This window comes from Myotis yumanensis, unplaced genomic scaffold, assembly GCF_028538775.1.
Source record: "Myotis yumanensis isolate MYYU_CA2020_CCGP unplaced genomic scaffold, mMyoYum1.0.hap1 SCAF_9, whole genome shotgun sequence".
In the NCBI taxonomy this organism is placed as follows: domain Eukaryota; kingdom Metazoa; phylum Chordata; class Mammalia; order Chiroptera; family Vespertilionidae; genus Myotis; species Myotis yumanensis.
The window spans coordinates 69,089,553-69,115,908 of NW_027223760.1; the positions used below are offsets into that span (position 1 = coordinate 69,089,553).

Genomic DNA, 26,356 nt, shown 5'->3' on the forward strand with positions numbered 1-26,356 from the left:
CCAGGCAGAGCTCGCTTCGTCCTGGCTGAAGGGCTCAGACTGCTCTCTGTGGCGCTTGGGCAACCCCAGGAGATTGTCCAGCCACGAAACATCCGGCAGGTTTCTGTTTCATGGAGCAGGCAGGGGCTTCCTTAAAGAACACAAAACTCTGAAATCGCTCTCCCCATGCTCAGCCAACACCTCATTGATTCTTTTCAGTGTTTCTAGGATGAGGACAAAATCCCATTTCTTCACATGATTTATTTGGAAACTGTGGGCTATAAACATATTCCATCTTGTGGGATATTCTTACATGATATACAACATGCATTTTTCTCTTTAAGTATATATTAAGTGACCCCCTTCCCCAAGTCCTCTCTCATGAGATATTTAGACTCTGATAAAATATATTAGACCGTATCGTAACCAAGAAATCTACCAAGAACCCATTTGGTTCTTGAGTTCCAACCTCCTTCCATTCCCAAGCACTTAAGCTGTTGCAGGAGATGCCTGAACGAAGAGAAATCTTTCCCAAACCCCACTGAGAAGCACTCCCACATGCATCTTGGAAACCTAAATATCCCAGTTCCTTTGGTACCTCCTGAGAGCCAGGCTTTAGGCTCTGATAAGAACACTCCCTTTCTTCCCCAACACGAAGCCAATAAGCTCTCCCGAGAGAGGGCTGCTGCCACGGAAGTCCAGGGAGGAGGCAGATTTCTTAGAGGCAACGCTGCGGAATGCTGTAACAACGTTGGAACAAAGAAGTCACGAATTCAGAGAATATTTTCACATGGTACCAGGAGTGGGGAGTGGAGATGAAGAATTGAGGTTAAGAGAAAAGAAAGCATGCATTGTGGTTTTAAAGACACACACACACACACACACACACACAGTTGAGCGGATTTGGCCCCGACTCTATATTTTTAAAGTGCCATTCCTGGGAAATCATGCCCTGGAGATTGTAGTATTTATCTCTTCTGGTTCTGTTGTCAAGGCTGGGCCCACAGGAGCTTTTACCACTTGCTGCCCTCTTTATGTCTTGTCGGCCTCCCGCCTTTTGAGAGCACCTCACCCCTCCCCCCGGCTCCTCTTCTGCCCATTCAGTCTGAATAGCCCTCCAGACATGCAACCATGACAGCATTTTTTAAAGCAGACCCGATTTTCCTCCCACTGTCCTCCCATTTTCCATCTCAGGCGTTTTGACCACCTGAGCTCAGCTCCCACCCTCCCCACTAAGGAGAGTCTGACCTTGTGGTTCAGAGCATGAGAATATCTTTTCAAGATGAGCTTCTAACCCCTCAGCGAGACCCGTATAAAGCTGTGCTGAATGCCAGAACTATTTCCCACTGTCTGATTTTCTCTCGTCTCAAAGCAGCGATGATGCAGAAAAGGGTTTGATCCCTGTGAAGAGGTTTGCCAACAAAACCCTGTTATCCAGGTGCTCAAAGTGAAGTCCTTAAGTCAGATTCTTGGGTAGGTCCAGCCAACTGCCATAACCAGCAAACATCAAGTCTCCAAGCCTCCCTTCAGATGCCTATGGCTACTGTCCCATCCTGTGTTCCTTAGCCAAACAACCCACCAGCTTCAATTTCTAAACTAAAATGCTCTACGCCACTCATTTCTGGTGGAAGAAATAGTGAATCCATAGGCCACCTTTATGTTATTCTAGAACTCTGCCTGCAGTCTTTTTATTGATTTCAGAGAGAGCCAGGGAGAGGGAGAGAGATAGAAGCATCAATGCTGAGAGAGAATCGTGGATTGGCTGCCTCCTGCACGCTCCCTACTGGGGATCCAGCTCGAAACCTGGGCATGTGCCCTGATTGGGAATTGAACCATGACCTCCTGGTTCATGGGTTGACACTGAGCCCCACAGGCCGGGCACTGCCTGCAGTCTTGCTCAAAGATAAGATTACCCTGATGACCTGTTCTGATAAAGACCTCCCAATACTTCTTGACTGAACACCCTCAGTCAGGACCAAAGATAAAATCATATAATGCCTTACTCCTGGCTTGAATTATATGCTCTAATTATAGCAAAATCTCCAAACTTTGAGAATCCCACATTCTTCAGTGTGTTGTTTGGGTTCAAATTTTTTTTAATAGAGCAAGACACACACATAGCCTGGACCGAAAAGCTGTTGACTATAACCTTTACCCTTCTGTAGGAAGGTGTCTGGTCGTTCGGCCGCACTCGCCAACAGACAGGGACCTGGCCTCGCCAGGACCCTGGCTTTAGGCGGGACATACACGCTCTTAAAGTGTGCATGGCATGTGTCTAGCGCAGCACGCAACTCTCCATTCTTCACATTTCTTGGCAGTTTTGACCCCGGCCTTCACGGCAATTTATCTCCACCGAGTTCTGGGCCCTTTCATCTGACCTTCTGGCCTTGAAGTTTCTTAGCACATGTATCTTTCAAGCCCACAAAGGCCACATTTAAAACCAAATGAGAGCCTTCCCCGTGCGACATTAAAACAGCTTGATCATTTCTGTACAAAATTACTTGCATCTTGGCAGGGCTAACTGGTAAATTCAATTAATAAATCCTGAAATTTAATTTCTACTGACGTTCATTGTTAAGCATTCGTTTCCTTACCACAGAGAGGTTCCACTTTCCATTTAAGCGCGAGGTATTAGTTCCCACCCGGAGGCTACCTTCCCTCAGACACACACCGTGCTCCGGAAAACACCCCACGCGGCGTAATCGGAAATCTGCGGGAGTACATTCCATTCTGCACAGGCAGGCCAGGTCCACCCAGCACCAGGTGTGCAGCACGTTAGGCATTTAGAAGGGACTGTCATCAGTATAGACTGTAAAAAAGGGGACCAGGCCTCCAAATGGCTGAGCTGCATGGGTTAAACACTTCTGATCACATGAACCTCACATCCCTTTCCCTCTCACCGTGCGGAGCTGAGAGAACACAGTAGTAGGTGTTCTCTCCTAAAGACAGTAGTTGCAACTCCCAGGGGCCTGTCTCTTGGAGATTATTGACTTAGATGTCCTTGAATTTCTAGGACCTATCGTTATGTACATAAAGAACTACAGCTGAACCCTGGCCAGGTGGCTCAGTTGATTGGAGTATCATCTGTACATCAAAAGGTTGCGGGTTCGATCCCAGTCAGGGTGCCTATAGGGTGTCATCCCATCAATCTTTCTCTCTCTCTCTCCCTCTTTCTCTCTCTCTCTCCCTCCCACCCCTTCCTTTCTCTCTAAAAAATCAATAAAAACATATCCTCCAGTGAGGATTTAAAAAAGAAACTATAGCCCATGAGCTGAGTTAGACACTCACCAAACAACCGCCAAGAACCTGGTTTCAAGCACCACGCTGGGCAGGTGTGGACAGCAGAGTACAGCAGGCAAGACATTGCTGCATTTTTTTCAGCTTCATTTTTTTTCCAGAAAACAATTACAGACAGCAAGTTAACTGTGAACTCTGACTATAAATAAGCAAATTGTCAGAGGTGAGGGGAACTATAGGAATGTATGAGATTATTAGAGAAAACATAAGTGTAAACATGGGCACTCCCTATCTTTAATTTGAGAATTTTTCAAAATTTGGAAATGATTACTGTGACTGATTCTCAAATGACAGCTGATGTCACTGAAACACCTCATCATTATGAAAAAATTCTGGTAGCACTATTGCATCATGAAAAAAAAAATTTATACCTCCTTAAAAGCACCTCAGGATGCCCTCAATATTTTGAGAAAAATCTACTTTTGGAATACACATGTAGCTCAGTCTTTCACTAATTTTACTTGCTGCATGCTTGATATGATTAGCTTTACTTAAAGTCTTTATTCTTACTGCCTAGATAATTTTTATTCAGCTGCTCTAAACATACTAAGCAATCTTGATTCTAACAGTAATAATATATCTTTGTCACTGGTTCTGTTAATTCTAATGATTGGTCCTAGGCTGTTCCTCCCCTTCCTTTAGGAATGGTACCTTCCAGTCTCTCCATGTGCATGAAAAGTGACAAGCATGGGTCCCCATATTTCTACTTATTGGGCCACCCTAAAGACACGGTTTGTAAAATCTGCATGACTATTATCTTTCTCTAATGAGCTTTGGTTTTGTATATGTTTTTAACGGATGTATAATGCTCTCTTTCATAGTAGCTTGTCTAATCACTGCTAGAGCTCTGAAAATATTTATAGCTAAGACCATATAAGTGACAGAGTTGGTGGGTTCATGAATGGCCCGGCAGGAGGGAAGGGCCGGGAGAGTAGAGCAGGCGCAGCGCCAGCCAAGTTCTGCCAGCGCTGCCCCACACACTTTGGCAAAGGAGTGATAAGAGGCCAAAGGACCCAGGACACTAAATCTACTTAGCACAGTTGTAGAAGAATCTATCCCAACCAAGAGGTGACATGGTAGCTGGGCCTGGAGTGAAAAATCCTCCATCAGCTTCAGTGCAAATGACTAAACATTTCCTCTCAGCCCTACTTTAGACAGCAATAACTCAGGCCACCCTTTTTGCACCAGACAGAAAGAGAGCCACAGTCGCCAGACATTCCAGCCCTAGAACTCAGAACTCCACTGGCTATCCCAGTATTCCCCAGCCTGCTTTGTGGCAATTATCCACTCAGGACTACATCTTACACCGTCCCTCCTCCATACTCAGTGCTACACCAAGTTCAAGACAAGGGGGTGGGGGGGTTTGGGGGGGGGGGCACTCTTTGAAAGTAGTCATAATTTTGTACCTGAACAGTATTCATCACTATTTCAAAACGAACATTCTCAAATGTTGGCTATGTTTTAGCCTAAAATTTAGTAAAAATTCTTAAGAAAAAAATGTACCCTATCCTATATAATAAAAGGCTAATATGCAAATTATCCCCTTGACCGGGAGTTAAGCCAAGGGGTGGGGACGGACTGCCAAAACACCCACGGCCGCTCCCCCCAGTCAGCCTGGCCAGATCGGCCCCAATCGGGGTGGGCTAGCTGGCCTCCACCCGTGCACGAATACGTGCACCAGGCCTCTAGTATATAAATAAAGCAGAATATAATAGATAGCCTTGCAAATATGGTTCGAGCAACTTTTCATCCCTCAAACACATCCTTAGAGCAGACCACATTTCCACTGTCAGATCCTGCAAGTGGGCATGTGATTCTGGCACAATTTAATAGGACTGGGATTTTTAAATGTCAGCTTGACTTTTTAACAGAAACTGATACTCATGCTCAATCCCCATGGTTTGCCATAGAAGCTTGAATCAGACTGACACATTCTTCAGTTCTAGTTTAATTCTACCGCATCCACACAGGCACAGCCGAGGTTGAGCACCTCTCCACCAAAGGCTTTCAGTTAGCTCTGAATGTTTCTGAAATATATTTGCCAATTGTTAATGACCCTGTGTATTGCCATCCAGGTCTGGTTTAAAATTAATATAAAAGGCAATATTATTCACTAAGTGATTTAAGTGGTCTAACTGCTAGACACTTCCTCATCGGTTTTATATTAATATAAATATCTATATATACACACATGTACCATTGCAACCATTGTTCAAAGATGTCTACAAAAATAGGAACTTTAAATGTGTCATTTCTCTAAAGTGTCTGTCTCTCAAGGAGAAGTTATTAATAAGAAGAAACCTAAATTAGGAAATAAAGGAGAAAGCTGCGAAGTGCTTAGAGAAGGAATAAAGCCATGGTGTAATTATTGGGAAATCTAGTCCAGTGATCTTAGTTCAGGCACATGCTTGCCATATAATTTACCTTAACTGGTCTATAATTCATGGAGGTGAAGGGACCTGAATCAACCAATTCATTAGAGTCACTAGCTTAAACAAAAAAGGAGGAGGAGGAGGAGGAGGAGGAGGAGGAGGAGGAAGAAGAGGAAGAGGAGAAGGGAGAGAAGGGTTCTTTGTGGTCTTGGTTCAGTTCCACAAATACCTATCGGGCACCTTGCTTGGTGCTAGGACTATAAAGACACGTAAGAGAGTCTCTGCCCATAGGTATTCCCAAACAAGTAGATGTTATAGAGAAAATCAGGCAAAGGAGGATAAGAGGCCAAAGGACCCAGGACACTAAATCTACTTAGCGGAGTTGTAGAAGATTCCACCCCACCCAAGAGGTGACATGGTAGCTGGGCCTTGCGTGACAGGTAGAATTGCACCAGTGTGGGCAGGTGGTAAGGCAGCTGTCACACAGGCTAAATGGGAGAGGAGGAGGGATGAAATGAGAGAACATTAAAGTGAGGCTCTATGAAAAAGGGCCTTCTATGCCAAGCAAAGGAATTCGATTTTACATAATCAGACGCCAGCAAAAATAGTTTAAGGGGGAGGATAAAAATATTTGGAAATATATCTTGATAGTATTTAAGATGGATTTTATAAGAAACTGGAGGCAGTTATGTTATTGTAAAAGTTGAGGAAGCTGATGTGAGGAACAAAATTAGAGAAGTGGTGGTGGAAATAGCATGCGGAAATGGTTTGGGAGATGTTTCAGACATTTCACTGATGGAAGTAACAAAACCTGATGAATAATGAATATGCAGAAAAGAATCAGAGGAGACCGGTGACCCAGGACCAGGTGGAAGATGATGCCATACAGGTGAAGGAGCAAGTTTGGGAGAGAAAAATGGAGTCAGTTTGGAACTTGAGAACCTTAAGTGAAGCAGCCACATAGAGGCACTTGGATAAGGTGCTCAAGGACTGGAGCCAGAGCACCAGGGGTCCTGAGAGAACAGCTAGAGCCACGAGTGAGACGAGGTCTCCTAGAGAGACCTACTATGTACAGAGAGAGGTACGTCCATGGGACATGCTGACACATGAGTAACAAGTAAGAGAAATTGGGGCCCTAACCAGTTTGCCTCAGTGGATAGAGCATCGGCTTGTGGACTGAAGGGTCCCGGGTTAGATTCCGGTCAAGGGCATATGCCTAGGTTGCAGGCTCGGTCCCCAGTGTGGGGTGTGCAGGAGGCAGCCAACCAATGATTCTCTCTCATCATTGATGTTTCTCTCTCTCTCTTCTTCTCTCTTCCTCTCTGAAATCAATAAAAATATTTTTTTAAATGGAAATAGGATATTGTGAGAAATAAGTCTAATGCTAGGAATTGAATGATATGACTAGAGCATAGGGTTCCTACCGAGAAGCAGAGGAAGGAGAAGTGTAAGAATTTTGAATGCTTGGAAGAGGCAGATATCTGAAAACCAACAGCAAGGAGGAGGCATAGAAGATTCTTGAGGATCGAAATGTCTTTGGGGGGGTAGAAAACATCTCTGGAAAGGGTATTCAATCCTGACTACCCTTTAAAATCACCTGGGGAACTTGTGTTTAAAAAATACCCATAGAGGTGCCTCCCCAGATCAATTAAATGTAATCAGAATGGTGGGGTCGGGGGTGGGAGTGAAGGATGTGCCCCAGGTCAATGTAATGAGCAGCCAGAGTGGAGAATACCTGGTAGATCAGATAAGGCGGTAGGCATATTAGATAAAGAGACTACTATAATCACTTGGGATATTCAAAGATGGGTAATGAGGTGTTGAAGCAATAAAAGTGAAATACTGGAGAGTTGACAATACCAGAGTCTTGAAAGAAAGAATCAATAAGACTTGATGACTGGTGTTGTAAAAGGAATAAGAAGTAGGGAAGACTCAGAAATTATCCCCAGGTAAGATCCTGAGTATTTGGGAGACGGCAGAGCCATTGTCAGGAAAAAGAAATAGGAAAAATCAGAAATGAGGCTGTTAACGATTCAGGTGACCTTTCAAGAATTACTGAATTTCTCAGGGTCTTGGTTTTCTCATCTGTAAAATGATAGCGTTTGGTTATATGATGTCTTAATTCCCTTCAAGTACTAGCATTGAAAGTGATGTGCGCGAACTAATGTGGGGGGTAAAAAGCCGTTAGGAATTTCAAGATGTGTGTGGACTTTCAAATAGTGATTCACAACAAACAACTGTATCAGAGGCATGCGTCTTCAGCAGGTAAAACCAAAAGAGTACAAAAAATTGGGGATGAGAAGACCAGAAAAGGAGAGTAAGGATACAGAATTTCACGCATTGCCTGCTCCAGGCTCCACATCACCTCCTTTTCGCCCTGTGAGCAGTGACACAATGGCCGCTGCCCTTCATTATGCCAACTTGAATGTATGGACAATCCTTCTTTCCATCACTGCTTGGAGTTGCTTTCATACACTGAGAAAGATTGTTGTTAACATAGTGCCTTCAAAATATGAGTTCGGTCATTTTATAATTCATTATGAAAATTCACTAACAGAGAAAGCAAGTAGCAGAAATTCTTAATGTCTCTTTTTAAATTTAAAATATCTCTCTTTTTTCCACATAAAATGCCAGAGGGAGAGAAATTATCTTTTTCAAGTGAAATACATCTATTCAGTTAGCCTTTTCCCCTTATATCCATCAATAGTTTATTGCCCATGGGTATACAGCCATCAATGGCTTGTTTTCAAAGTGAAGTATCAGGCGATGCCCAGACTGCTTACTCAGCATGTAAGTGAAATGTTGGTTGCCTTTTGATTGTCCAATGCAGTGTGACTGTGTCCCAATCTTTCTACATCAAAAGCCCCAGGGCACCTACATGGTCTCTAGAAACCCCTGATTAGAGAGAGACAAATGGCCAAAAAGCACATGGTAAGGTGCTCAACATCACTAATTATGAGGCAAATGCAAATCAAAACCATAATGAGATACCACTGCACACCTGTTAGATGGCCACTGTTAAAAACAAACAAAAAAACAGTAGATAACAAGTGTTGGCAAGGATGGTGGTGAAATTAGAACCCTCATGAACTGATGGTAGGAATGTGAAATGGTGTAGACAGTGTTGAAAACAGTATAGAGATAACTCAAAAAAATTAAAAATGGAACTACTATATGATTCAGCAATCTCACTGGTTATACATAAAAAAAAGAATTGAAAACATAATTTCAAAGAGATATTTGCACATCCTTGTCTATTTCAGCATTTATCGATAGCCAAAAGGTGAAAGCAAACTAAATGTCCATTACAGGATAAATGGATAAAGAAAATATGGTAAATACATACAATGGAGTATTAGTCAGACTTTTAAAAGAAAGAACTCCTGTCACATGCTATATTACAAATGCACCTTGAAGACACTGTGCTAAATTCAATAAGCCAGACAGAAAAAGACAAATACTGCATGATTCCACCTATATGAGTTATCTAAAGTAATCAACCTTGGAAAAAGAAAGTAGAATGCTGGCTGCCAGGGGTTGGGAACAATGGGCAAAGAAGAGTTGTTCCAGAGGCCTAGGGTTTCGGTTTTGCAAGATGAAAATGTTCTAGAGATCTGTTGCACAACTATAATTCTATACTGTACTGTATACTTTAAATAGTTAAGACAGTAAATTTTATGTTTTATACCAAAAAAAAAAAAAAAAAGACAATGTCACACCGGTGTTCTTTGAGAACCAGCAGCTCTAAAGCTTCAGAATTAAAAGCAGAGAGGACTGCTCCACCTGAGCTTTATTTTGTAAGTGCTCTGATGTTTATCTGCCCTCGGGGCCAATAGACAAGAGGTGAGGAGTCTCTACGAGGACCATTGGGTAGGAGAAAAGCACTCATCACCATAAGACTGGCGTGAGCATCAGTTCTCTCTTGTTACCGGGTTCTGTTTCCTTCACTGGTTGCTGCTTTTTAGATTCTTGCTTTTGTTTGGTTGATGGTGGAATGAGGACTTGGCAGTTGAGTTCCACCAGGGGCAGCAGGGAAATAGGATGGCTTATGTAGAAAAGGAAAGTCCTGAGTCTGGTGTTGTTTCACTGGTTTATTTACTGATGTTCCTTTGTATCTCATATCTTTTCAAAAAGCCTTCTTTGAAGAGGTAGCTCAGGTTCTATGGGAGAAGAAATGTCAATTGTCCTGCCAGCGGAGCTAAGGGGGAGCTTGCAAAACAGATAAATGCTAATCAAATGCAATCCTGATGCCCCACCAAGGAGCACACTGACAAGAGGACAGTGTTCCCTTCATCTTCCCGGGAGCGGGAGCGGGAGGCAGCCCTCACCATGTGACAGGCAGTGTAGAAGGAAACGCATTGCCAGCTTACTTAGCAAAGAAAATGCATCGCCAGGCTATCTAGTACTGCAAAATATGACACAAAGATCTGGCATTCTTTGTGCCTTTCTGTGATCTTATTTCTTATGAAAAATTTTGCTGAGTTATTATGTCATGTGTTTCACAGTTCTTTAGCTACTGGATCGATTAGCAAGCCCAGAGCCCCATGCTAGCCACCTGAGAGACCTGCTCACCTTTTGAGGACAGAGCCATGTCTACTAGCTCAGCTGTGCCATCCTTTGCAGCCAGTGGTGCCTTGCACTGGGAAGGAAGGAAGGAAGGAAGGAAGGAAGGAAGGAAGGAAGGAAGGAAGGAAGGGAGGGAGGGAGGGAGGGAGGGAGGGAGGGAGGGAGGGGAGACTAGAAAGGAAATACCAAAGTTAGACCCTACCCTCCTGAAGGTTATGGTCTATTAAGAAAAAGAAAAAAAAAACAAGCACTCCTATGACTAAAGGAACTTAAAAATAATTGTGACATAAGAACATAGTAGAGTAAGTTCATTGGGGAGGGAGACCTTTTAAAGAAAGAATTCCCACATCTCCAGCATTCCACTATGAAAATTAAGTTCTTTCAACTAACTACAGCGTTTTTACCTACATTTATACTAACCTGCTCTATGTAAATACACATATATTTATATATAAATAACTGTGTAAAGTGACTGCATTCTAAGAAAGAACCACCATAGTTAACTGGTAGATCTGGCTTCCTCCACTTAAGAGAAGATGCCAAATAAACTCAATTCATAAAAGAAAGTGGTATTGGATCCAGCAGAGTCTGAGGTAGATCTCGTGGGAGTAGAAGTGAACTTGAAAAACCAGAAAGCTAGAACTTACTTTAATACCTCAGAGCAAGCTGGGAGTTCAGTTTGGATTGCAGGCTAGAATACAACAAAATCCGGTCAATTATTTTCACTTCTATTTCCTCACCACAAGTAAAAAACTTTCAGCTGAAACTTTTGTCATGGCCTTCTCATCATCCTTCTCCTCTATCTGGTCCTTCCTCAATCCACCCACCCCATTAAATGGATGCTTCTGCTTTGAAACAGGGAAAAGGACACAATGGGGGTGGCGGGGAGGGAGTCCATGAGGATCGGGGAAGACGCCCACAAACTTCTGCTCATGCCAGAGACCCCAGGGGAGAAAATACAGGGAAGTGTTGATTATACATATTTCCCCGAATTCCTGGTTAATAAATTCCTCCTGAGATGGAGCACTTAGAGGCCTTAGCCTCACTGGTTAGCCTCTCTAATTAGATCCATATTCCAATGGCAGGAATAAGGCCTGTCAGTCCTCCGGGCTCCTCACCTGCTAGGGGCCAATCTGACAAGGAAAGGGGAAGGAGGGACAGAGAAGGGACCCCACATCCTGTACTCCACCTAATAGCCTGCTTGGTCAGAAGATGCCACAATCCTGGATACCTCCTATTGGAGGCTCTCTTCACCAACTGCTCCAAGGGAGTTATTTAAAAGGCTAAAGTTGCCCAGCCTGGGTTGCTCAGTGGTTGAGCATTGACCTTTGAACCAGGAGGTCACATGCCTGGGTTGTGGGCTCGATTCCCAGTATGAGACATGCAGGAGGCAGCCGATCAATGATCCCCTCATCATTGATGTTTCTATCTCTTCCTCCCTCTCCCTTCCTCTCTGAAATCAATAAAAATATATTATTTTAAAAAAAGGCTAAGGTTCTGAGAGGAACTCCTAGGACAGAAGCTAAGAAAGGAAGTGTCTAAATCTCAGCTTTGAAAATGTTCCTGCTGTCATTCTGTGGCTGCATTAGTTCTCATGAGGCCCTGATGGGTCTTCTTCTGTTGGATAACTCTTACTGATTTCAACAGACATACCAGTTATAGATTATCTCAAAACTGAACTAAAAAAGAAAAGAACTCGTCCACTCTTGAAAATGTAACCATTTTGTTTTGAAACCTGCTTTTTTCATTTAACAATATGTTTACTCTAACATCCTCCTTCAATATCTTTCTGTACATTATCTTTTATGACTGCTTAGCCCTTTGTTGTATAGATTTATCACTTAACCAATCTCCTTTTGGTACTTCTCTTGTTTTTCTAATTTTTCCACTATTATGAAAAATACTCCAAAAACATCCTTATAGCTATCTCTTCCCCATGTATCTTTGATTATTGCCTTAGGATAACTTTGGAAAGTAAAACCACTGGGTCAGATTATTTGCATTCTCACAGGAGGATGGGTGAAACCAGGGAAGTCTTATGTACCCAGCTCTGGGAGCTACCCGGGGGTGATGAAATAAAATCTTTATTAAAGTATCTTTTCCAATAGCTAAGCACTTATGAGCTCTGGCGGAGGCCAGTGATCTAATAAAAAGTGCCTGGAGCTGAGAGTAAACGCTGAGCTGGAAGGCTAGGCTGCCCACACACCCAGCAAGACACTGAGGCGCTGGGCTCTCCTCTCTGGGGTCCCCTCACCTCATTTATAACATAGTGAAATGGTTGAACTACAGGTTCTCCGACCACCCCTCGGGCGCAGCACAAAACTACTCCCTTCAAGATTGGAAAAGAGAGTAGAGACTAACAATTGCATCCTATTTATGTGTATGTACAGTTTGTTTTGCTTTTATTTCTTGTCCCATTTTATTTAGTTTGTTTTTAAACAGCACTAACAGTATTTCTCAAAGAAGCAGAGGGCTGTGTGCAATCTCTTGGGTAGCTTAAAGACTCCCTTGATAGCTTGGACAATTGTGGGCCTTTTCAGATAACTCAGAAGTTGTCTGCATCTGTGCACTGTATTTCTTTGGGGGAGATCAATCAATCAAGAGGAGGCCCGAGCCCATGACACCATTGGCATGACTGTTCCTTCTTCCGAAGTGTTCTGGGCAATACAAGCTTTTCAGGCACTGAGGATGAATGTTGCCAAGGGCAGCACTGACCTAGAACACTCCAAATAGTGACTTACCCACAAAACCAAAGCAGGCTGATGTTCAAGGTGGCGATTGGCTTCTCACTTCAGAGGTATCGCCTGCCAAAGCAGGATTTTGAGGCCCATTCCTGTTGACTTGAGTGTGAAAATGTTTCAATTTGGGGCACCTCCTGAGTTGGTAATGGTTGTAGGAACTAGTGGAGACCATGTTAACTAGTTATCGCTCTCCCTGGAAACAAGGCCTTGACCTGTAACTATGTGCTACTTTACTAAGTGCTTATGAGATAGTGTTGTCTGCAGGCAAGCCTCTGAGAATCCCTTAAATTAGATAAAGGTGGATCAGATCCACAGGAGGCCCATCTCCACGTTGTAGCTCAGATATCTAAGACACAAAAGGAATGTCTGACCCCACTAACCTACAAACCTGGTGTCGAAGCAAGCATTTCCATTTCCTGGCCTTCTTTCCACACATTCAATAATATTCCCAGCTGAACAGCAGTAGCTATGGAAAATCCTCCTGAGTCATTTCGTTGCTATACAAAGCAGACTTCCTCTGGCATGTTCAGAAGATCTGCCTTGCCTTGTGTGAGCACCCAGACTGAGCTGAAAATATTCATTCAATCTTCACTTTTACGCCATCCTATTATTTTTAGCAAGATTGACTCAATTTAAAGAACCTATGATGTGGATAACAAAGACTAAAGAATCAGAATACTTGTCAACAACATTGGTCTAAAACCATCAGGCAGTTTAAATGAGATCCCTAAGGTTCAGGACAGGTTTATAGCTAAGGGTAAAAACTATTCAAGGACAAAATTGAGTGTCAAAATGTGTTCTACAAACACAGCTGTAGCACTTAATAAATATGTAATAGCTAAAGAAAAGGAGTTGAGGAAACTTCTTAAAATGGGGGAAAAAAATGGAAATGTTGGACTTCTACCTGGTGATATAAAGAATTTTCTCTATTGTGAAAGATTTAGCGACCTCTTACACAGGTATCATACAGCCTTCATTATCAGTCCCAGTGTATGAAATGGTGTTTGAAAAGAGAAATAGGGGTATATTTCATAGGCCAAAAGACCGTAAGATCTTAGAGTGAACGTCTCATTACCAAGAGCACAAATGTGTGGAAAATTATAGATATAAATTCTGAAGTGCATCGATGTTCAATGAGACCCTGAGTACTTGGAGTTCTCATTTTCTCCTTCTGAACTAAATAAAAACAACATTGAGACATTCCTGCGATGTTTTAAAAGAAGCATTGCATTGATGGTTTTGCTCTGCCAGGTATGTCGTTAGAGGATGTCATCTGGCACCATCTGGCACACTGTATCCTTGGAACTGATGGATTTTGTTTATCAAGTTCAAGTAGATCCCCCCACCCACCTCCACCATTTGGGGTGGGAAGGAGGCATTAAAGGCTGTTAGGTACTTTACTACGAGCCGCTAAAACATCATGGAATTGCAATTCTGTCTGCAACCATTTGTTATGGGCCAAAGCGGATTACAGGAGTAAGTACAGAGCCCTCAGCCATGATTTATGGCAGAGGAACAGCCAGAGAAAAATTCAGTCAAGCTGGAATGGCCGAGCAATTCAACCGACATTAGCCAAGGTGTGAGCACTGAGTAAAATTTTTAGAAGGAAAAGACTTCAGCCATAGGCCTTAGCCCTCCCTGCCCTGAGCCAGAGATGAATTTAAGTTCCTCTCATTCCTCATCTGTGCACTTGTTTGCAGTTTGCGGTGACCATTTCCAGGGAGATGCACTTTACTGATTGGACTGGAAATGTGGTGGGAATTATGAGATTCCATCTCATCTTTTATTTCACAGCATCTCTTTCTCATCATGTCTTCTCCTTTCAATAAAGGCAGGACACCATACGTTTGGGAGTGAGAGGAAAGAATAAGTTAAAAATTAATTTTGAAGCCATTTTTTAAATTTCCCTGCTTTCTCTATATTCACTGGAAATTTCTCAGAATGCCTTAAAACTAAGAACAGAATTCAACGGAACTGTTTATGTTTGAGAACCATCCGTGGATGGAGCCCTAGGACAAACCACTCCTTTGACCCAAAAATCACTGTGGCAAGAAAATTCAGATTACATAAATTTGAGAGTAATGGGGGAGAAATATTATACAAAGAAAAAAACTGGAAGGAAATTCAAACTTTTAATAGAGGTGTTTCTTTTTTTCCTGAGTAATGAGAATTAACCCCCAGATAATACACTTTTATATATTATCCAAATCGTCTCTAATATATTATTTTAGTAATCAGGAAACAATGTTTTGAATGAACATGTAGAACAAAGAGGAAGATGAAAGAGTGACTCCAACTGGCACATTTCATCTTGATAATCATACACAGATATATGTGTACGTGAGGATATGAATTATATACACAAGGACTTTCGGGCAACTTCTCGGATAGTCACCGTTTTCTCCACCCAGGCTTTCTTCCTGACGTGCAATTCTTTAAAGTATCAAAAGCAAAGCAATTACCCCAATTTGCATAGCGTGCATTTAGGAGACATGCCAGTGAACTATAATAATGGCCACTTGGTTACCCATTTAATTTCAGAGCCTTCATTCCACAATGTCACCTGGGCAAGGCTTTCTCTGAATTGATTCACTCCTCGAGCCAACAAAGGTTTTGGTGCAAGGCACGTACCTTGGCACTTCGAGGAACAGAAATGTGAACAAACCACAGTTGTTATCCACGAGGCAAGGCCGATACACGTCTCTCAATAAGCAAATATCAGCCGACATGTTCTCAGGAGGAATGGGCCAAGTGCATCTTTCACTGTGAGCTCTTCGAAGAAGTATTCAAGAATGTGGTGGCCTCCGAGCTGAGCCCTGAGCGACAGGCTGGCTTTTAGGGGGCAGAGGCCGTGGGGTAAGGCAGTCAGTCCTCTGCAGTATCCGTGACGGTGGGGGCTTGAGAGTTAAGACAAGTACAGCAATTTGACTGGAATGTACGGTGTGTGCCAGGGAAACAGCGGGAGGGAGGGAAGGCCTACAATTTAGGCCCATAGAGGCGAGACAATAGAGACAATCAGAGCAGTGGGAGGGCGAGAGAGGCTGCCGGTGGAGGAGACCTGACAGCAGGACAGCCATGCAATGTGGCAGATCAGCAGAAACAGGGCCTCGACCGGGGCAACAGTGGAGAGGAAGGCACAGCCGCGGGAGCTGCCAGTTGCCTTATTATTGGGAGCAGGGGAGGCCTGGCTCCCGGGTGGCTGTCTGGCAGAGGAAGGAGATGGGGGGGTCAAGATGGCAGCAGGTTTAGGACACATGCTGCCGTGCGGAATCTAGGCTGGCACAATCACAGGCTCCCCGGGAGATAATCCCGTTCATTTTCTCCTCCTCAGGCCGTTCCACACCAGAGCTTCTGCAGACAGCTGAGCTAGACAGATATCTAGGGAAGAAGACTCTGCCGCCATTTTAATTCTACCCCATGTTAACAGCCTTCACGGGAGAATGTGTTATTTGTGGATAATCTAAATCGTCCTGTTGCAAGCTGTCTTCCTTCCCTATTAATTTGATACACACAGAGCACCTACCAGGTCCCCGTTCTGTGGTCTTTGTAAGAAATGCTCATTCTCTGACTAGTCACTATAGCAATGTTTACTTCCTGCCAATGGGGTTTGGTCTGTATATTACATAAAGATTGATCAACAGTTACCTAGTTATTTATTCAGTGATGCAAAAATATCTTCAAGCTGCTTTATATTTCCACTATATATATTTAATATTTGTTGTAAGCCAACATGCAATATATGACTTTCAAATTATTCAGCCCATATATGTATTCAATTGGGAAGAACATGTTACTAGCATATTCATGATACCATTTCAAGACTCAATATGGCTTAATTATTAATTATATTAATACATACTAATTTTAAAATTATTATCTTTCTTCATTACAGCTTTTCATTTAGTTCTTTCCTGCTTGGCAGATAAGGATGGCTGTAGCAGTCATGCCATTGGTCTGGAGCTAACTTTGTTCTTTTTAGAGCGATCGTGAGTTACTTGGTAGGGGCAGGTGATTAAAAGCAACATCCCCAGAGGTCCCTATGTGGCCCTATGACTTGGCTGTAGCTCAGCGTGCCAGATGTTTGGCCTCAGATGAAGCTGTTGGCTTATACTCGTCCATGGTCACAACCATTAGCCCACAGAAGCCATGTCGAAGGCAATTCAAACCGAGTTGTTAACAGCCTGACATTCATCCTCATTGGGTCTGATACTTGGCGACATTCTTATTTCTGGCCCTTTGAGGTCCCAGAGCATGTGAGGTGCCTCCCTTAGTGTTAAGTTCCTAGTTCCTCAATTTCTCAACTGTGCTCATCATTCAGGCTCTGTAGATGCAAGGCTGCCAGATCCGGGGCACCAGCTCACAGAGAGGATGCAAAGCTGCTGAATGTCCAACGGAGACATCTCCGAACGCTTTTATATTAGAACATAGTACAGGACGGCTGCTGGCAGGGCCGAGCTAAGGAAGGGGGATGAAGAAGAGGCGCCACATTTCCCGGTTGGGTTTTAAATTCCGTGAGATAAGGCTGCGAAGCACCCTGAGTGTGCCTAAAGACATGTGCTGCTTGTCTGAAAACACAACACGACGGGAAAGGCAGAACTCCTGTCCCTTTCCCCACAAGCAGAACTCCCAGACCCTGGGGGCTAATAAGGGTGTTGCCATAGTCACCAAACGTTTTCAATTACAGGAGAAGCCAGCTTGTTTCAGAGTTAAGCCAGAATACATCAATTACAGAAAAACTGGACAGATGGTCCCAGCCTTGTGATGGTTTGACTTCGATTTTTCAATGGTGCAAAAGAGAGACATATTCAGGAGAGGCTGTACTTCGAATTTTGAATTTTGATCTTTTCCCGAGCTAACGAAATTCAGTGCTCTCTGGTGATCCTGGCCAGCAGCTGCTGGCCTCAGCTCCCAGCCACGTGAGCATGAGTAAGCAACAGGGATTCCGCCACGTACCGTGTTGTCAGCATTTTTTCAGACATGATGTTTTGTTTGTCGCTTCCCGTTATGGCTAGCAAACACCCATCTGTGTTTCCGGCGTCTGGTGAGAAGAGAGGAAGGCAATTACTCTTGAGGTGAAAAATGTATTGAATTGCATTTTTTACTTCTGATATTTTCAACTTATGAGGTAAGGTTTATCTAGCCCAGTGATGGCGAACCTATGACACGCATGTCAGAGGTGACACACGAACTCATTTTTTTGGTTGATTTTTCTTTGTCAAATGGCATTTAAATATATAAAATAAATATCAAAAATGTAAGTCTTTGTTTTACTATGGTTGCAAATATCAAAAAATTTCTATATGTGACACGGCACCAGAGTTAAGTTAGGGTTTTTCAAAATGCTGACACGCCAAGCTCAAAAGGTTCGCCATCACTGATCTAGACGTAACTCCATGGTAAGTCAAATAACATCAGTACTTTGATCTAGCCCTGGTTCAAGCCAGGAAAGCTTTTGGGGCAAAAAAAAAAAAAACTTAAGAAATTTTATAAAAATGTAGTAGCCAAGGATGAACTAGCTACATAGCTACCAAGAGAGCAATTGACTTTTTCCCTCACGCTATTTCCTATGTTCAGGTTAGCAGACAACGGGACACAGATTGAGAAATGGGCATGTGATAGTACTTCAGCTTTTTTCTCTTAAAGAAGAAACTCAGACTAGTTTGTGTCTGAAGGGACGTTGACCAAAGAAATGACAAAGCAGGAAGGTCGGTGATCTTGGAAAGTTAAATCATTTCTAACCCATCTATGCTCATTAATTTTACAACGAAAGTGCATTCAGTCACATCCATGCTCTTTACTGAGAGAAATGCACATAGTTGTAAATAAGATCGGCTCTGATTAAGTGAATCTCCTATCTCAGATGAAAGCAAGGAGAGCTTACCCAGGTGTATGCATAACCATAAAGTTGTTGACTGGAACTGAACAGACTCATGAAAATGTCATCGTTATTCAGGTACTTTCTCTCAGAAATGTATTTCTAAGTGATTTTTCTATATTTTCATATCACTCAGTATAAGACTCTATTAAAGTGCTTAACAGATTGTGTCATATTTATTTTTAAGGTGGCCTGCTCGCTTCATTAGCATGTGCGCTCCATAAGGTCAGGAAGAGCAGTGTTTTAATTCATTTCCTTTTCCCAACAGCTAGCACCTTGCTCTGCTTTGGGAATAGGAACAGGCCACTCAATGTTTGATTTAATGAATGGATGGATGAAGAAAGTAAAGAAAGTGAAACCCCCCAACCAAAGACCGTTACATAGCTGTTGCTGTCCTCTATGCCCAGGTCTCTGCCACTTCAGTATGCCCTCAAGTTTCTAAGGGAGGCTTCCCAAATGAAATCTCTTGAGTCCTATTTTTCATTCACATTTGCCCTTTAGTCCCACTTCTAGCAAATGATGACTCGGGGTCAAATTGACTTTGCCATTGACTCTCTGACTCCATCTCTGAGTGGAAGCCTCTATTTGCCAATCACTCCCCCCTTCACTTAAAAAATAGGTTATGTTATCTTCACAAGGGCACTAATGCTGTCTTGTTGACCACTGTGTCCTGAGTGCCCACCATCTAATAGTCACTCCAAAGGCATTTGTCAAATGAGAATATGAGTTAGAGATTTCTCAGTCTATTGCCATGCCAACCAGTCCTATACTGATACAAAAAATAAGATAGGAATAAAAAGCTATACTAAACTCTGCACTGACATTGAGGGCTTCACTAGTGATCAGCAAAACTTGACTCTGGAGTCTGAGGACGCCATTGTGTGTGGCTCTTACACCCCTGTCATTCTGTCCCTGGAATGGCTGTGATAAGAACCGACCTGTCTTCCTCGTGTCTATGTTGGAAGAAAATGCCTCTTCTCCAGCTCTATACACACACACACACACACACACACACACACACAGCCCTCCTATTTAAAACAGTAATATGTCCACTTAGAAATAATTCATGACAATCTTACAAAGAAAAAGAACGCCCTGGGAACTCTGGAACCTGAAAGGGGTACATTAATAGTGCCGTAAATTTTGGTGGGAGAAATCACATTATTTTAATGAATGTGTCTCATAAAATAATGGAATAAAGATGTCCTCCTTATAATAAAAGTACAAGTTATGACACAAATTACCCCCCTTTTTCCCATTTCCCTTTAATCAAGCTACCCTGGGAAGATGAAAGAGTAAAGAGAATGAGCTTAAACTTGAAAGAGATGAGGTGTATACCTGAGTAATTGACCCGAGCCATGCATTGTCATCATTCCTTTTGCATTTGCTTTAGGCTAGAGTTTGGCAAAAATCAAACTTGTACAAGTAATAGTATAAGTAAGGTATATCAGTTTTAAAGTTTTTGAGACTGAAACTTAAGGTTTATGTCCTCTCAGTATGTTGTAGATTTCTGTATCCTACAGAAAAGCATTGTCAAAAATAAATCACAAGACTTCACTCTTTCCTAAACAAGCAACAAGGTGAAAAATTGACCCTGAAGACATTGGCTACTCTGCCATTAAAATGCCTTTGACTGGCTTCACCCATTCAAGTTTCAACGCTAAGAAAGCAGGTGCTGAGACCTCCTCTAGGGCTCTCTGAACCCAGACCCCTAATCCAGCTTTGTCGGTTATTTTGAGGAGGTGCAAACAAGAGATTTTGACCAATCCTTTTCACCCTGAGGTCAAAAGAGCAGCAGTACTTCTAAAAGTGAATTGAAAACTTAAGTTTCCAATGCAACTTTCTCTTGACCTTCAAGGCCAATATGAAGCTCCAGATTACAAACTCCACACACAGACAGTCCACCTGCCACACACAGAAACAGTAGGACCCATCCAGCTCATCTGTGGGATAGCCAAAGACTTTCACATCAATTTCAGTCCCTAAAATGAAGGCCCCATCAAAATAAAAAAAATCTCCTATTGCTTTAAAGAGTTCTTGTCAAGTGTCTTTAATTGTTCCATACAAGGCAACTTTGTGAAGATGGCAAGGGAAGTAGTTATGAAAACGGAGGCCCAGAAGTTAAAATGGTTTGTCCAGGGTCACACAGCTAGTAAGCAATTTGAACCCTTCTCATTCATGAGCTCACTCAAACCTCATAGCAACTCCATGAAGTAGGTACTACAATTACTCTCATTTTGCTGATAAGAAACCCAAGGCTTACCAGTGCTGGGTGGCCTTTATGGGGGAGGATGATCAGAGACCGGAACCAGGGCAACCTGACTCCACGGCCCAGATATTTAAAGCCTGTGCTATGCAGCCCGGAGAAGTTCATGCCCTCTCCATCCGCCTGAAGCCCTCCAGCAGAGTCCCAGAGTTCAACAGACTCGCAGCCATTATGGAGAACAGTGTCTTACAAGGCGGGAGCCGCCCCTGCTGGCTCAGGGCCTGGGACGACTGCCAGAACAGGAAAGAGCTGCCATGTTAACCCTATAAATCTACCGTGGCATTTGTCTTTGGGTGATTTATCCAAGCATGTAAATGCAGCCAAAGAACGCACTCCTCAGCCACTGGGAACCTGAACAAAGGCCCATGACCCTGACTATGTGGGGTCAAGAGCAAGACTCTTCAAAGACTTTAAGAGAGGAAGAAAGGATCAAGAAAGGGTAAATAAAGCTACTGATCTGAGATCAGAAGTAGCTATTTCAGACCCATGTCTCCTATACTTACAGATGCTCGGCGTGTGCATTTTAATGGATCATCCTTCCGCCTTTAAAACGGCCCCTGGTAAAGGGAGCGGCCCCGCCGGTGCTGCCGGGCCCTGTGTCTGCGGGAAGGCCTCCCAGTGCCATTCACCCCTCCGGCCACGCCTCTTCACCCAGACAGCAGCCTGGCCGCTAGGAGGAGGGTTCTGTGCAGTGTTTTTGTTTTGCTTTTGGCAGGAAGGCTTATTTATGAACTATTAAGAAGGCCCATTCAATGACCTACTCAGAGGGACAGCAGGGCATGGGGTCCGGTAGCTTCTAACCTCAGCCTCCCCTTGGCATTCAAAATGCTGAGTTTCCAGGTCGGCAGGAGCCCTTTGCAGCGCACTGGCTAGAGGTAGCAGAGCTCCCGGCCTCAAAACCTCCTAAGACGATTCCCACCCGGCCAACTTTGTGTCTCCGTTTGAAAGCGCCCTCCCTGGGTTTTGTGTGTGCTGATGGAAATGCTCTGAGGCCAGGAGGCCCCCAGAGGAGGCCTGGTCCGCGCTAAGGCCGAGGCCCCTTCCAGCTCAGGCTGCAGCCGCAGGGGCACACGGGCTCTCAGTGAGCGGTGGTGGTGGATTTTTCTTTCCACCGGGAGCTCCCATTAACGCCCCAGGCTTCGGACGAGACGCAGCCATGGCCTCTGGGGCTACAACACAAGAGGCCTGAGTTATGTTCCCGTCTTCCCCCAACCGCCACACCGTGAGCGAAGGGCGGATGGAGGGGTCCTACGCCACCTGAGTGACTCTACCCACACATTAATGTGAAGGTTAACCTCCCAAAGTGCAGAACAGTATTAGCAGGTCCCTGTGAGGTTCATTTCTCAAAACCTCAGATTTAGAAGGCAAACCTCAGGTGGCAGCTACGCGGTCAGGCCCCCTCCGCCCAGCGTAAGGCTGAAGAATTAGCAGAGACTTAATTATTCAGGTCTGTGGACTTCAAGGCTGAGCCGGAATGAAGGAAGTCTATTGCCCTGGAAGAACCCTCCACATTTTTCAAGCAATTTCTCCAGTTCATTTGTTTTAAGCACCTTTGAATTCCTCTGGCATAATCACCCTACCCTTTGTCAACACAAAGTGATTGTTTAAACGGCTCAATCAGATTGTGCCATGGGCAACTATTTCCATTTATTATGATTTATTGCCTGTTTAGTACCAATGTGCCAGACATTCAACAGAAGAGAAAGCTTCAAAGATGATTTTTCTTTCTGCTCTGGAGGACGACAGAATAAAAACAACCTGCTTAGAGTACAGGAGAGATTATCCTCACTGGCGAGGATCAGTCACTGAGGCCTGATTTGGGGAAGGAGGTCCAACTTTCCAGTTGAAAAAGAACAAGACTTTCTCATTGCCATTGGTCCTCCTATTGACCTATTGCACTAATTACATTGATTAAAGAGAGGGGGAATGCCCGGTTTTTCACCAGGTCAGGAAGAGATTTGTCATGGATAAACCAAAGTCATGTAATCCTATTGAAGGCAGGAGTCTGGTAATAGTCTTTGATCCCCAGCAATGGCCCACGCTGGCACCTTTAGGCGCTGGATAAATGCTTAGTCGATTAATTCAAATGTGAGGGAGCAGACCACTTATTTTACCCATCACTAATTACATCTACAACCTAGGGAATGGCGGTTTCCCAAAACTCTGCTCTGTAGGAAAGAGCCCCTCATCATTTTCATTCTTCCCTCAGGGTGTTTTGTTGCCAGGAAAAGGAGCGAGGTGTTAACAGGATAAACAGGCTCCTTGTTGTCCTTTATAACAATAGCTAACTAACTACCTTTTTTTAAATTTCTATAGTATGTGAGTAATAACTATTAGAATTATTTGAAAAGCTAAAAAGCACTATCTACTAACATCATTGAGATACCTTCTCTCCAGTCATACCTGAGGTAGACGAGGGGTAGGTAGTGACAATCCTGTCCTGAATGAAATTCTGAAAGGGTCCATGGTGTTAACTTTGCCAGCAATGAGTAATGCTTGGTTAAAATGCCCACCAACTTAACTAACCAGCAGTCTTTCTTTAGGTTTTAAAAACAAAAGTCGACCTGTGAAGCACAGATTTTCTTATTCTCCCTGGAACTAGTCAGGTCAGTGTACTGCAAAGCTGTTCTTTCCTCAACCTGAGTAAACTGCCCCCTAGAGTTCACAAAATGATCTCACAGGCTACATTGTGAGTCTTTTTTATTTTTTTATTTTTTAAATATTTATCTTTATTGATTTCAGAGAGGAAGGGCGAGGAAGAGATAGAAACATCAATGAGAGAGAATCATTGATCGGCTGCTTCCTGCACTCCCCCTACTGGGGATCGAGCCCACAACCTGGGCATGTGCCCTTGGCCGGAATTGAACCTGGGACCCCTCAGTCCGCAGGCCGACAGTTTATCCACTGAGCCAAACCAGCTAGGGCTACATTGTGAGTCTTTTAGAGCCATTTCTCAAATTGGGGAACTTGTTAAAATGCTAATTCTGACTCAGTGGGCCTGGGGTGGTCCATGCATAACAATATAAATGGCAAGGTTTTACGAATTCATACAAATTTTTTCTCTGCAAATTTTGATTGTGTATAATAACCTTAATGTTTTTCATAAAATCTAAGAGTTTTATAACATCCAGTGATGTCACATATTGATACAGACAGATACATACAGGGGTGCATATATTTCAAATAGACCAGGTCTCTCCACACTTCTCTAAATTATTAAGGTTGGCTGCAGTTCCACTTTCTTTCTTTCTTTTTTAATATATTTTATTGATTTTTCACAGAGAGGAAGGGAGAGGGATAGAGAGTTAGAAACATCGACGAGAGAGAAACATCAATCAGCTGCCTCCTGCACACCCCCTACTGAGGATGTGCCCGCAACCAAGGTACATGCCCGGAATCGAACCTGGGACCCTTCAGTCCGCAGGCCGAGGCTCTATCCACTGAGCCAAACCAGTTAGGGCTGCAGTTCCACTTTCAAGAAAGGAGAATGCGAGATCTCTGACTGATCTATTCGTTCTTCTTTCTACTTTCTACGATATTTATTGAACACTTAGTACGTGCCCGGCACTGTGTTAGAGACTGAAGTTGCAACAGTGAACCAGGCAGATCACAGCCCCTGTCTCAAAGAATTTATGTTCTAGGAAGAGAGACACAAATAAATGGTAGTAAATGCTATGAAAGACGCAAAGGAGCTGAAATAGAAAATAATCACTTCTGACAAGCTGGTGAGAGAGGTCTCTGGAGAGACGACCCTGGAGCTGCAGGGTCTACTTATGTGAAGCGACAAGGGGCCAAAGTGTTTAGGCTACAAATGTGCGCAGGCCCAGGAACCAGTTCCTGCTTCTTCAGCAAATGTGTGTTGAGCAGAAGGGAGCCTGCTGCACACGTCTGGCCCTCAGATCGGAGTCTTGCATCACTGCCAACAATTCACAGGCCCCCTCTGCTCTCAGCTGCCAATATCCGCTCCCCATGCCGGCCTTTGGCTCCCTGCCTGTCCCCGGTCCCTCACCTCGACCGCAGCACTGGCACTTGGCAGGGCCTGCTGACACATTGGGGTTTTCCTACAAGTGCACAGACCTGTAGAAATCAAGGCCCCGGTAGACCACCATCCACAGTGATAGCCAAATAGTGTCAGGTCTTTCTTCTCGGTTCAGTTTTATTTCTGAAGAAGTGACTCCAATAAAATTTCCTACCTTTTGCTAAAATGAAATTAAACCTGCGTGAAATCAGCCATTATGTGTAATTCGAATGCTACAGAAATGGATACCCGTCAGTTTGTTCCTAGGAAGGTCTGAGACTTTGTTTGCAGAAATAAAAATTCATAGGCAGCCTTTGTGCAAACCCAGCCAAAATTCTCCTCTCTAAAGGCACCCAGCAGGTGTGACTCAGCGGGTGAGCAGCAACCCAGGAACCTAGAGGTCACCGGTTCAACTCCTGGTCAGGGCACATGCCTGGATTACAGGCTCAGTCCCCAGTGGTAGGACATGCGGGAGGCAGCCAATCAATGATGTTTCTCTCTCATCCATGTTTCTATCTCTCTATCCCTCTCCCTTCTCTCTCTAAAAATTAGTAAAAACATGTAAAAAATAAAGTAAGACAAACTCACAACCTCCGCTTCCCCCCATTGCCCACCCCAGACCACCTCTGTCTTCAGCTGGCTCCTGCCTTTCCCCCGCCTTCCCACTCCACTCCTCCCCCAACACACACACCTTGGGAACAACAGCATGAACTCGGATGAGGGCTCAGATGGTTTCAAACAGGATCATTATTTGTTCTTTATTATCAAAGCAGGGAGATACAGGAGGCTGTCACAGCCCCATGGATAAGAAGTAAAGTTTCTCAGCATCCTCAGCTGCCTGGTGGGGAAAATGCATGCAGTAACCAGGACTGTGCAGTTGGAGCTAAGAGCCAGGTAGCCCCAGGGTCCTAAGTTCAGAGAGAGGCCTGGGGTCCCAGCTGGGCCTCAGGCTGCCCTATGCTCCAGGCTTGTGTTGGCTGCAGCCCTGCTTGCCTGTGGGACAGCGCTTTGATCTCGATACCTCATGGGCTCTGGTCCCTTCTCAGGTGGACTGTCCAGGTAGGGGACTCACCAGGATCCATTACTATTCATCCCTCTATCTATCTCATAAGTTTGTTGTGAAATTTGAATGACAGAATGTGTGCACAGCATTTAGTATAAATATGAAGTGTCTAGCAAATGTTAGCTGTTTTTACTATTATAATTACTAGAGGCCCAGTGCACAAAAATTTGTGCACTGGC

The 26,356-nt window shown here is 43.8% G+C and overlaps 1 protein-coding gene across 7 annotated transcripts in view; it reads left to right on the top strand.

The window, feature by feature from the left end:
* The window catches only part of MAGI2 (membrane associated guanylate kinase, WW and PDZ domain containing 2), a 1,130,082-nt gene that overhangs the window by 1,087,014 nt on the left and 16,712 nt on the right, over nt 1–26,356 (top strand). Inside the window, exons 22-23 of one of the 7 annotated variants that reach the window (XM_070424558.1) lie at nt 3,919–4,007; nt 23,640–23,702. The exons of 3 other annotated variants lie outside the window; for them this stretch is intronic. In XM_070424558.1, coding sequence (XP_070280659.1) covers nt 3,919–4,007; nt 23,640–23,666 — 116 coding nt within the window. In that variant the 3' untranslated portion in view covers nt 23,667–23,702. Of the gene's footprint in view, nt 1–3,896; nt 4,008–23,639; nt 23,703–26,356 lie in introns of those variants that run through there. 3 more of the 7 variants (XM_070424560.1, XM_070424557.1, XM_070424559.1) reach the window with 3 other exon arrangements.